Below are 13455 nucleotides of genomic sequence, written 5' to 3' on the forward strand. Positions count from 1 at the left end.
TAAAAAACTTGATTATGCAAATGAAGCAGCACAGCCTTCAGAGGTGCAGACTAAGGGTTGGGAAATGGGATGAGTCTGGATAGCTCTTCTTCAGCTGTATCAGACATAATGAGCGGAATGATCTCATCCTGTGAGACAAATTCCCCTCGACCTATCAATAAAACTTTGACCTGGATTAGAAATCTTGTCTTTACAAAGGATGGAAACCTTAACTTAAAAATGGTGGATAAAATCAATCACCTTTGTCTCTTCAGGTATCTCTATTTCCAAGAAGTTTTAGCCTTTATAAATATTACTTGATAAGGAAAAGTGTAAGAAAAGGAACTCCTGCAGTGCATGAAATTCCCTTTCTTGTTTCTAAGTTTTATTGAGACCTGTCTCTTGATTAAAATTTAAAAATATCAAACAGAGGGATAAAGTTAGCCTGGAGCAGTGTTTTTACGGAGCAAGAGGACTGTACTATTTTCTGGGTCTGTAGATTGTTAAGGCGCAAAAATGGTTGTTAGTAGAGTGATGTGCTGTTCCTGCCGGATGTGGGAGTTTAGGGGGAGCTTTCCTGTTACTGATGATTATGTTTGCAGGAAGTGTCTTTGATTGCAAATCCTAACAGATTGCATTGATCGGTTGGAGCAGCAGTTAGAGGCAATAAGGAACTTACAGGAGTTTGGGGGTGTAGTGGACAGCAGTTATAGGAAGGGAGAAAAGCCACAGATAGAGTCACATAGATGGGTTAACTCCAGGAAAGGTAGGAGGAGTGGGCAGGTAGTGCAGGAGTCTTCTGTGGCAATCGCCATTTCAAATACGTATGCTGTTTTTGGAAAATGTAGGAGGTGATAGACTCTCAGGGAAATGCACAATGAACAGCCAAGTTTCTGGGATCAAGACAGGCTCTAATGCAATGAGGGGTACATCGGGTTCCAAGAGCTCAATTGTGTTAGGGAACTCTCTTGTCAGAGGCACAGGCAAACATTTCTGCAGCCAGCAGAGAAGCATCTGAATGGTCTGGTGCCTCCCTGGTGCCAGGATCAAGGATCTCTCAGAAAGGATGCAGAATGTTCTCAAACGGGAGAGGGACCAGCAGGAGGTCATTGTACACATTGGAATTAACGACATAGGAAGGGAAACGGAGGAGATTCTGAAGTGAGAATATAGAGAGTTAGGCAGGAATTTTAAAAGGTCCTTGAGAGTAGTAATATCTGGATTACTTCCGGTTCTATGAGCTAGTGAGGGTAGGATTAGGTGGATAGAGCAGATGAATGCATGGCTGAGGAGCTGGTGTATGGGAGAAGGATACACATTTTTGGATCAATGGAATCTCTTCTGGGGTAAAAGTGACCTGTACAAAGAGGATAGATAGCAGCTCAATTGGAAGGGGACTAATATATACTGGCAGGGAGATTTGCTAGAGCTGCTGGGGAGAATTTAAACTAGTAAGGTGGGGGGAGTGGGACCCAGGGAAATAGTGAGGAAAGAGAGCAATCTGAGACTGGTACAGTTGAGAACAGAAGTGAGTCCAACAGTCAGGGACAAAGCAGAGAATAAGGTCAGATTGATAAATTAAACTGCATTTATTTCAATGCAAGAGGCCTAACAGGGAAGGCAGATGAACTCAGGGTATGGTTAGGAACATGGGACTGGGATATCATAGCAATTACAGAAACATGGCTCAGGGATGGGCAGAACTGGCATCTTAAAGTTCCAGGATACAAATGCGATAGGAAAGATAGAAAGGGAGGCAAGAGAGGAGGGGGAGTGATGTTTTTGAAAAGGGACAGCATTACTGCTGTACTTAGGGAGGATATTCCTGGAAATACATCCAGGGAGTTAGTTGGGTGGAACTGAGAAATAAGAAAGGGATGATCACCTTACTGGGGTTGCAGTATAGACCCTAATAGAGGGAAATTAAGAAACAAATTTGTAAGGAGATCTCAGTTATCTGTAAGAATAATAGGGTGGTTATGGTCAGGGATTTAAAATTTCCAAACACAGACTGGGACTGCCATAGTGTTAAGGGTTTAGATGGAGAGGAATTTGTTAAGTGTGTGCAAGGAAATGTTCTAATTCATTATGTGGACATACTTACTAGAGAAGGTGCAAAACCTGACCTACTCTGGAAAATAAGGCAGGGCAAGTGACTGAGGTGTCAGTGGGGAGCACTTTGGGGCTGGGCCCATAATTCTATTAGTTTTAAAATAATGATGGAAAACGATCAACCAGACTTAAAAGCTGAAGTTGTAAATTGGAAGAAAGCCAATTTTGACGGTATTAGGCAAGAACTTTCAAAAGCTAATTGGGGGCAGATGTTTGCAGGTAAACAGACGGCTGGAAAATGGGAAGCCTTCAAAAATGAGATAGCAAGAGTCCAGAGACAGTATATTCCAACTGAGGTGAAAGGAAAGGCTGATAGGTATAGGGAATGCTGGATGACGAGAGAAATTGAGCGTTTGGTTAAGACAAAGAAGGAAGCATGTGTTACTTGAAAGATCAAGTGAATCCTTAGAAGAGTATAAAGGCAGTAGGAGTATACTTAAGAGAGAAATCAGGAGGGCAAAAAGGGGACATTTGATTGCTGTGGCAAATACGGGTAAGGAGAAACCAAGAGGGTTTTACAAAATAAGTTAAGGACAAAAGGGTAACCAGGGAGAGAATAGGGCCCCTGAAAGATTAGCAAGGTAGCCTTCATGTGGAGCCACAGGAGATACTAAATGGGTATTTTGTATCAGTGTTTATTGTAGAAAAGGACATGGAAAATATAGAATGTGGGGAAATAGATGGTGACATCTTGAAAAATGTCCTTATTACAGAGAAGCAAGGGCTGGATGTCTTGAAACGCATAAAGGTGGATAAATCCCTAGGACCTGATCAGGTGTACTCTCGAACTCTGTGGGAAGCTAGGGAAGTGATTGCTGGACCCCTTGCTGAGATATTTGTATCATCGATAGTCACAGTTGAGGTGCCGGAAGACTGGAGGTTGGCTAACATAGTACCACTATTTAACAAAGGTAGTAAGGACAAACCAGGGAACTATAGACTGGTGAGCCTGATGTCGGTGGTGGGCAAGTTATTGGAGGGAATCCTGAGGGACAGGATGTACATGTATTTGGAAAGGCAAGGATTGGCTAGGGATGGTCAACATGGCTTTGTGCGTGGGCAATCATGTTTCACAAACTTGATTGAGTTTTTTGAACAAGTAACAAAGGGGATTGATGAGGGCAGAGCAGTAGGTGTGATCTATATGGACTTCAGTAAGGCGTTCGACAAGGTTCCCCATGGGACACTGGTGTGCAAGGTTAGATCTCATGGAATACAGGAAGAACTAGCCATTTGGATTCAGACTGACTCAAAGGTAGAAGACAGAGGGTAGTGGTGGAGGATTGTTTTTCAGACTGGAGGCCTGTAACCAGTGGTGTATCACAAGATCGGTGCTGGGTCCTCTACTTTTCATCATTTATATAATGATTTGGATGTGAACATCGGAGGCATAATTAGAAAGTTTTCAGATGACACCAAAATTGGAGGTGTAGTGGACAGTAAAGAATGTTACCACAGATTACAATGGGATTTTGATCAGATGGGCCAATATGCAGAGGAGTGGCAGATGGAGTTTAATTTAGATAAATGTGAGGTGCTGCATTTTGGAAAGGCAAATCAGGGCAGGACTTATACACTTAATGGTAAGGCCCTGGGGAGCGTTGTTGAACAAAGAAACCTTGCAGTGCAGGTACATAGTTCCTTGAAAGTAGTGTTGCAGGTAGATAGGATAGTGAAGGTGGCATTTGGTATGCTTTTCTTTATTGGTCAGAGTATTGAGTACAGGAGTACAGGAGTTGCGGCTGTACAGCACATTGATTAGGCCACTGTTGGAATACTGTGTGCAATTCTGGTCTCCTTCCTATCGGAAAGATGTTGTGAAACTTGAAAGGGTTCAGAAAAGATTTACAGCGATGTTGCCAGGGTTGGAGGATTTGAGCTGTCGGGAGAGGCCGAATAGACTGGGGCTGTGTTCCCTGGAGCATCGGACGTTGAGGGGTGACCTTATAAATGTTTATAAAATCATGAGGGGCATGGATAGGAGAAATAGACAAGGTTGTTTCCCTGGGGTGAGGAGTCCAAACTAGAGGGTATAGGCTTAGGGTGAGAGAGGAAAGATATAAAAGGGGCAAAACATGCAACTTTTTCACACATAGAGGGTCATTAGAGCATTTAAAAGACATCTGGATAGGTATATGAATAGGAAGGGTTTCGAGGGAAATGGGCCAAGTAATGGCAGAAGGGACTATATTAGGTTAGGATATCTGGTTGGTATGGACAAGTTGGACTGAAAGGTCTGTTTCCGAGCTGTACATCTCTATGACTCTAATACTCTAAATATCAACTTAATAACTATGATAAACTATCACTTTATCTCTTAAGCTTCTTCTTATATTATTAGTTTTGTATTCAACAATTCACATGGGTTCCAACATTGCAACACTATCAGGTATTTCTAGTACTGATTTGTACTTAAATTACATTTAAATACATTCAAATATAAATTAATAATGAAAATGGATTGGAAACCGTCATTTAGGTGTATTTGTTGCTAATGAATTGACTTTATGTTTGGGTAAAGTGTTAGAGAAAGGAAGAGGAAGAGTGAAATAATTATAGAAACATAGTCTATCATTCAGTCCCTGGAGCTGCCTCTGCTATTCAATTAAACCAGTTCTACATTCAACTCCATTCATTCATCTCAACCCCATATCCCTTGATAACTTTCTCCAACGAAAATCCATTGATACAGCAGTGAATTATCATGGATGCTAGAAATCTGAAAATTGAAGGGAAAGTGCTAGAAATACACAACAGACCTGGCAGAATTGGTGGAGAGAGTAACAGAGTTGGCCTTTCAGATTGATGATCTTTCATCAGAATTGTGAATCATTGGAGATGTATTAGGTTTAAGCAAATGAAGATGTGGAGGATAGATTAAGGAACAAACAAGCAAGAGAGACTAAATGAACGGGTCAATGATACAAGCCAAAGGGAACACTAATGAGACAGCTGTCCTTTCGATCCTGAGGAATTGCAGCCATTTGGGGTGACTGCGTGCCAGATTTCTATTGCTCTTCATTTGAAAACGAGTCCTGGATTTTCTCCGAAATGAACTGGTTCCAGTTTTGTTTATTTAGTCCCTATTCCCCTACCAGATGGGATGCTTTCTCCATGCCTGCCCCATCAAACTCTTCCAACATTTGAAATAGCTCGATTACCACTCCGCGACTTACTAAACTCTAATCTGATTTCCCACTGACTTCAAGCACACACTTACTTCAGTAAATCAACTGAACTTTATTACAAGTGTTACTAGAAACCCCTTCTCGCTACAGTCAAGAGCTCACTGGATTGTATTATTTGGCCTGTTTGACAAAACCCATTGCACAAATCATAAGGAAGCAGTGGAAAAAAACAACTTACATTAATCATAAACTTTAGGTTAAAAGTCTGTTACTACTTCTTCGCGTAGTGGACAACATCCTGCTTCTGAGCCAGAAACTTCAGGTTTAAGAACCATACCAGAAATTAATGGCCAAGGAAGGAATGTTCATAGTACAGTCAAACAGGTTGGGTTATCATGCAATGAGACACATGTCAATACAGGCTGTAAATGCAGGAGAGATTCTTGATCTTTGAATACTTTATAAGGCAGAGACAGGTACCAGTTTTGATATAAAAATGGGTGAAAGGTTGTCAGCGGAGGCAGGAATGTGAAGTCACCAGCTTAGCCATGATATTATGGTATGACAGAGCAGGCTCCAGTGTACAAATGATCCTGATCCTGCCCCTAACCTGTATGTTCCTAAGTATTCTGGGACATCCTGGGCTTTGTATCAAATACTACTGCGATGATGCTGCCCTTTTAACAAAGTTATTCCGTCCCTGTTTTTTTTCCCTGAGATGGGTCATTAAGGCAGAGGTTCCAATATTTGGAAATATCCACTTGAAAAGTCCTTTAAGTTTTATTTTTAAAACACTTGCACAATGAAAGAGGAGTGGCCGGTTCTTCCAGTTCAGGGTTTTTTTCTAGTTTTGGGTTAATTTTTAGCTGGGGACCCAAAGAATCAGCTCTTTGCTGATCCCCTCCCTCACCTTCTCCTCAGAGAACCTATGTTTGAATTTACCTTTTTTCCAAGGGGTGTTCTATGGGATGTTACAGCCAGTCTTAAAGTACTTTGTTAAGTTGCATTTTCATGTCAGCTGGGTTTCAAAGCTATCTTATTCTAATTTTGATTTTCTTGTGCTCATGTGCAAATAAATTCTGGTTTATTTAAAACCAAGTGATTTGACCAACCACATTACTCCTGGAATATCCACTTTACACCTGCTTAAAACAACTAGAAGGTTTAGGGTCTGGGCTACCTTCTTGAAATGTTTTGAGGGGATCTGGCCTAGTCCATAACACTACACAAACGCAAGGGCTCTCTCTTTCATCACAAAAAATCAGCCACTGACTCAGTCTACACTTCCTCTGCCTTGGGAAAGCAGCCAATGTAATCAAAGACCCCTCCCATCCTTGTTATACTCTCTTCCACCAGGCATAAAGTTGAAAAGTTGGAAAATAAGACTTCTGAACAGACCCTCTCTGAGAGTTGAGCTTTTTCCACACCTTGTCTGTAGCTATAATAATTTATTTTGCATTTTGTTCTATTACTCTGATATACTTATGAAAGGTATGATTTGGCTGGTTAGCCCGCAAAACAAGAATTTTCACCACATCTCAATATGTGTAACAACATTAAATCAAATCACTTCTCACCCCTCCATGTCATTTATCATCCTCGACTCCCCACTACACCTCTCTCCCAGAAGGATCATTCAGCTGCTCTTCTTTCTTATCGTCCTGTGTTCTACACTGTATTTCAAATACAGAGCAAAATGAGACATGATAGAGACTACTTACGTTCAGCAAGGATCAGAGGTGGGTAAGCCAGGTAGTATCCAAGCTCAGCAGCTGTCAAGTGATGCAAAAGACTGCTGGATGTTGTGCCATTGAGAAGCGTACTTTCATTTCTCACCGCATACACCATCGTGACAGCTGTAGAGCCATCAGCAACAGACGTGTTCAAAATCTAAAGGGAAAACAACATGCATGTAGCATTGAGATGCTTCATCTCCTCCAAAATATAAAGCTCCTGCTTGCACTTATACTTTAACAATATTTAACCTTTAATGCGCATCTTTGAAATAATACACATCCTTCAAGCCAAACCCTTTAAAACAACAGCAATACATAAATAAAAACAAACTTTTGAAACAACACAATCCTCTTTGCATCCATTCTGCATTCATTTTACCAAAGTCCTTTAAATGATATAACTCTTTTAAAAATGTTCATCTTTAAACAGCACAAACCCTTGAACAAAACAAACACTTTCAGTTCATAACCTGGATACGGCATAAATCCCCTAAATGAAAAAAAAATTGTGATGCTATAATTGTCCTTAATAGTACAGCCCCATTAAAATGGCATGAACTATTTAAGTATTAAACCATTTAAATGATGCTACACTTTAAAAAATCCTTGAAGCAAGACATGCCTTTCATGAAGCATCCTTTCTAACTGTCTTCTTCCTTTGAAAAAAAATTACCCTTTAATCTAGATTTATCCTTTACAATTGGTTAAAGTATGCACAAATTGCATGGTTTACAATGTGCAATCTACACACTGCAAAAAATGTACAAGAAAGATGCAGTTGAAAATACTAAATGAAACATGAATGTGACAAAAGAAACTCGGGTACCCCGACAATCCAGAAAGCCAAACATAACAGGAGCTCATTAGAAATCTGCTGGCCTCTGGAAAGGACTTTGCAATGCACTGCTTGTCTCTTATGGGTTAATGGGTCACTCATAGACCTGGATAAGCTCAGAAATTAGATCTAATTTTATTCATCAAATTTCTAACAAAGCTCTATCTTTACAAAACTGAATGATCCATTAATTTATAGATTAGATTAGATTACTTACAGTGTGGAAACAGGCCCTTCGGCCCAACAAGTCCACACCGCCCCGCCGAAGCGCAATCCACCCATACCCCTACATTTACCCCTTACCTAACACTACGGGCAATTTAGCATGGCCAATTCACCTGACCTGCACATCTTTGGACTGTGGGAGGAAACCGGAGCACCTGGAGGAAACCCACGCAGACACAGGGAGAACGTGCAAACTCCACACAGTCAGTCGCCTGAGGCGGGAATTGAACCCGGATCTCTGGCGCTGTGAGGCAGCAGTGCTAACCACTGTGCCACCGTGCCGCCCACATTATATAAGGGACATTAAGTTATAAAATTTCAAATTAGGAAGGATAAGCAAGAACATTTGTCCTGGCTTGTACATTTTAATCTTAACATTCTGATACAGAATTTGAACAACGATATGGCACAGAAATAAGCCATTTAGACACGGTGTCTCGTTGAAAGAGTTGTTCGATTAATTCCACTCCTCCATTGTCTCCCTGTTGGCCTTCAAGCTTTCCCCCCTTCAATTATATTTCCAATTTGAAAGTTACAATTGATATTTTCAGGCAGACACGAAGGGCAGAATGGCCTACTCCTGCACCTATTGTCTATTTTCTATTGACATCATAAAAACTTGGTGCATGAAAAACATATTTGTATCTTCCCCACCTCTGGCCCTACTGCCACTGAAAACAATTTCTCCTTATTTACACTAACAGAGCCCCTTAAGATAATGCTTCCAAAATCCCCTTTTAATGTTCACAATTAAGATAGGAAAGTGGGTGAACGATAAAACCTACTGGAAACTGGATTTCCATTTGCTGACAAGAGCAGGCTTGGGTGTGGATGCAATTTAAAAACGAGTACCCGAGTTATCTCTGGATTTCAGTGCTTCCAGCATGCACTGCGATTTTCAAATGCAGGATGGGAAGAGTATTGTGTGCCTCCAAATACTGCTTTATTAAGTTCTCTGATGCTTCTAAACAAGCCTTTGAGGTTGAGGACCCGACTCTTAAAGGTGAGTCTAGTGAATGTTACCAGCTGCTGGGTTCATTGTGTCAAGAACTAATAGTTCATTTTAAATGGATGAAATATATCACTTCATGTTGCATCTCCAGCGGGGTCTAGCACCATACATTTATTTTGTCTGAGTGGCTACCTTCCTTTACCTAAAACTATTAACCTTGCAAGAAGCTGCTCTATTTGCCACCACTAAATGGGGAGGCAATGGCCTAATGGTCTTCCTAGACTATTAATCCAGAAACTCACCCAATGTTCTGGGGACCTGGGCTCAAATTGTGCCATAGCAGATGGTGGAATGTAATTTCATGAAAATCTGGAATCAAGAGTGTAACGATGACCATGAAACCAATGTCAGGAAAAATCTGGTTCACTAATGTCCTTTAGGGAAGGAAATCTGTCATCCTTACCTGACCTGGCCCACACATAATGCTACACCCACTCACAGAAATATGGTTGACTCTTAACTGCCCTCTGGGCATAATCAGAGATGCTATGAGTTATTTTCCTACTCCTTGGATGCTGCCTGACCTGCTGTGCTTTTCCAACACCACTCTAATCTTGACTCTGACCTCCAGCATCAGCAGTCCTCATTTTCGCCAATAAGTGAATTAAACATGGTTACCATCTGCTTTTGCTGCTGGCATCAGATTGGCAGCTCCCATCTCTTGGTGACATTCAGCACCATCAATGAGGTGTCAAGCTCACCTCCTGCAAAATTAGGCCATTAACATTTCAAAGTAACGTTGCATTAGTTGGGATCTGGAACTCATCTGGGCTTTGGGCTCCTGACCGGATATAAAAATCAGACCTGAGCTGAAATTAGAATAACAAATCCAGTGTCACTTACAACCAATGAAGCACAAAATGCTGCAGAATGGAATAAGAGAGATTTGAATGGGTGATTCAGCAAACGATGTAATTAGGAGATCATTCTAGTGGGACCCATCGGATCTTGTATTAGTAAGTATAAAATGTTAGTCAATGACAGATTTAATATGTAGCTGGAAGATAAACTATTTTTCTAATCGACCTGTTCGGAGATGTTATTACACACCTCTAGAGCAAGTGGGACTTGAACCCGGGCCTCCCAATCCAGGGGTAGGGACACTACCGCTGTGTCATTAAAGGTCCTAGCAAAAAAGTTTTTTTTTTAAATTGCTATTTTTTTATTTTAAAAAATTGACCTATTCAGAAATGTTATCACACACCCTTGGATTATGTGGTCCAAGAAGCCAGGCCATCTGGTACAGAGATAGGGACAATGCAGTTGCACCACAGATGGAAGATAAAATTTTACAAAATATTAGCACTCGCCTGAGCAGGCAAAAATAGTAAATTAGTAACAGGAAAATTACAAATCCCCAGATATAAAACGAATAGATCGATGGAGAATTGATTACATGTATACAGGAGGCCACTCTGAATATCCACTGTTGTCATGGTGATTTCAATCATTCAGAACATTAAATGGATAGGGAAAGCCTACCACAAAGGCAGAAGAGACCAAATATGAACTTAATACAGTAATCACAGACTGCTTTACATTGTAAAATGTGAATCGGAGCGTCAAACCTGACATTTTATTCGGAATAAGGCTATTATAATAAAGCCACAAAAATAAGTCAAGAATAACCAACGAGTTTTAATTTTGTTCAGTGACATTATAGTTGCAAAGAGTGTTAATGTCCCAAATATAGAATTTTACACCGAACATTTCAAACATTATGACTGCAAACTGTAGCTTCCCTCCAGACAAAGTATGATGGTGTGATGGTTATCTAATTGAGCACTAATCAAAAGTCTGGACTCAAAAATAAAGAGCTTGCAGATTAAATCCTCAGTATGAGTAATTTGAGAAATGGAATCCAATCTGAAAATTTTCATAATAAATCTGGTATGAATGACCAGAAATTGTTCTCACAAATGTCCTTTCGGAATCAGGAATCCTGTCTTCCTACCCAATCAGACCCAGTATAAAGGTGTCTCTAGTCCCACAACCACATTGTTGATAGAAATGGCCTGACAATGCCATTCAGCTGGATCAAGATTCAATAAATGGAAGCTTTGGAGAAAGCGAAGAGAAGAACAGAGGGAACCTGTCATTAGTCCGAGGGAAGATCAAAGCAGTAATAATGGTGAGAAAGGAAGGAAGTGGAGGAGTTAGTGAAGGGTTCATGGGCAAACACGCACACAAAGCGAAGGAAAAAGGAAGGAACTGTGTTGGGATATTGGAGTTCACACCAGCCAGTAGGAGATCCAGCAAGTCACCTGCGCTGCTTCTTCCATAAGGGGACTCACAGAATCACTGACCAACCAGGCTAAGGAGAGAGTGTTTGGTTCAGTTTGGGGCCAGCAGTGGTGGCAACGAGGCAGACTGGTGGAGATAGTCAGCTCCGAGAACAATATTTGGGCAGGGGAGGAGAGGTTCAGGTCCTGGGATGGTGTGCCAGATCAGGGTGTGGCAGGGTAGGTAGGGCTGTTGGAGAAGGATCAGTATGGGAAAAGTCAGGTCCCAGGAGTATAATAGATTTGAAGAAAGCTGTGGCTAGGAGTGTGTATGAGGTAAGGATAGGACCAGTTTAATGTACATTTTTAACAGCCTAACTTTCCAGAGCAATTATTTTGTTTAATTTCATGAGAACTATCTGAATGGAGACTTTCAGGGTGTTACAGACGTTGGGGAATTGCCAAGTTTAGATTAGATTAGATTCCCTACAGTATGGAAACAGGCGCTTTGGCCCAACAAGTCCATACTGACCCTTCCACGCATTCCCCATATTCCCCCCATAGGCAATTTAGTTTGACCAATTCACCTAACCTACACATCTTTGGATTGTGGGACGAAACCAGAGCACCCAGAGGGAACCCATGCAGACATGGGGAGAATGTGCAAACTCCACAGAGACAGGCAGGAATCGAACCTGGGTCCCTGGCGCTGTGAGGCAGCAGTGCTAACCACTAAGCCACTGTGCTGCCCCAAGTTCCTTGGACAATCCCTTCAGAATGTGCTATAATGGTGATTTGGCAGGGTGCCCACACACAATCCTATCCACACTGGAATAACGACTGTCTGATCAGTCTAAAATCTGCCCCAACGTGTTTTAATAAACCAGGATAATTACATAATAATAAATAACCTATAAGAAAACTCACAGCAAAATCTCGCTGCTGGAATCAATTAATCAGGACAATGACTCTAAGGTAAGAAAATGCATTGAGTAAATAGGAACAGATATATTCTATCCTTGAAAATACTTTGTGACTTAAGAGGTAAATTGTTGTTGCCCATGTTCCCAAATGCTTGATATCCTTAACTTTCCAGGAGCTAGAATGTCTGAAATGTAAGAATCGGTCAAAGACACATAGGGGGAGGTAGGATGTTTAAATAAGAGGATCATTCTGGGTTTGAACTATTCTCCATCCTTCAACAACCTCCACTGCAGCATCTATTCCTCACCTTCCTGCTATTGAGATATTTAATGAGACTTGCATTCTGGCTCATATGTTCCAGTCATTGCCCAGCCACATTCGGAAGCACAGGTCACTTGCATGGAAGAAAGAAAGACTTAATGTTACATCATGCCATTCACAGGACTTCAGGACATCTCAAAGTAATTTGTAGCTAATTAAGTACTTTAGATGTGCATTCATTATTGTAAGGGAGGATATGCAGCAGCCAATTTTTGAATAGCAAAATCCCACAAACAGAAGTGTGCTAAATAAACAGGTAATCTAATTGAAGGATAAATGTGGGATCAGACTATGGGAACAATCCAAAGAGCTCCATTTCAAATCAATATTAAGAGCTGGGGCCAAGGGTACTTTAGTACATCATCAATCTCTATTGCTTTAATGGTCATAAAAATTCACCAATCATACACATGAGTCTTAGACATTCATGAAACAAATTTTGAGACAAGGAGGCCAGTTTTGCTTCAACTTCCTATGCTTCTAAGTTTGGTAATACAATGGGATTTAAGAGGTATATTTGTCCTGGTTACTTTTTTTTATGAAGAATGGTTGAGACAGAGGCACTGAGCTGCTCAAAGCCGATAAAGTAAACAGCTTGTGAGGCCTTGGGCTTTTATGTTAAAACAATAGAAGCAGCCTGAATGGGTGGGGTCAAGCACCCACAGAACCAGGATTTTAGTTTTAGCTTTAAGCAGTTGCTGGACTCTTGAAACTGGACGTGGAAGGGCTCATTCCTCTCTCTGTTACAGCTGAAAGCTGGGGTTTTCCTCAGGCTGTTATAATTGCACGTGAGATAACTTTACTGAATTTGCCTTTGCTAAAGGTGTGTTTATGGGATGTTACTAAATTGGAAAAGTTAGTTAGTAGTAGTTAACATATACATTATTTTGTTAAGCATTTTGATAAGAGTTACAGTTAAGCCAATTCTTATTTTTGTCTGTATTTTAACTGGTGTGTAAAA

At 40.9% G+C, this 13455-nt stretch overlaps 1 protein-coding gene across 4 annotated transcripts in view; it reads right to left on the minus strand.

The window, feature by feature from the left end:
• The window catches only part of kiaa1549la (KIAA1549-like a), a 258786-nt gene that overhangs the window by 114400 nt on the left and 130931 nt on the right, over positions 1-13455 (minus strand). For all 4 annotated transcript variants that reach the window (XM_072592550.1, XM_072592549.1, XM_072592552.1 and 1 more), the window contains one exon: positions 6941-7109. In XM_072592550.1, coding sequence (XP_072448651.1) covers positions 6941-7109 — 169 coding nt within the window. The remainder of the gene's footprint in view (positions 1-6940; positions 7110-13455) is intronic.

Source organism: Chiloscyllium punctatum, chromosome 22, assembly GCF_047496795.1.
Source record: "Chiloscyllium punctatum isolate Juve2018m chromosome 22, sChiPun1.3, whole genome shotgun sequence".
NCBI classification, from domain to species: domain Eukaryota; kingdom Metazoa; phylum Chordata; class Chondrichthyes; order Orectolobiformes; family Hemiscylliidae; genus Chiloscyllium; species Chiloscyllium punctatum.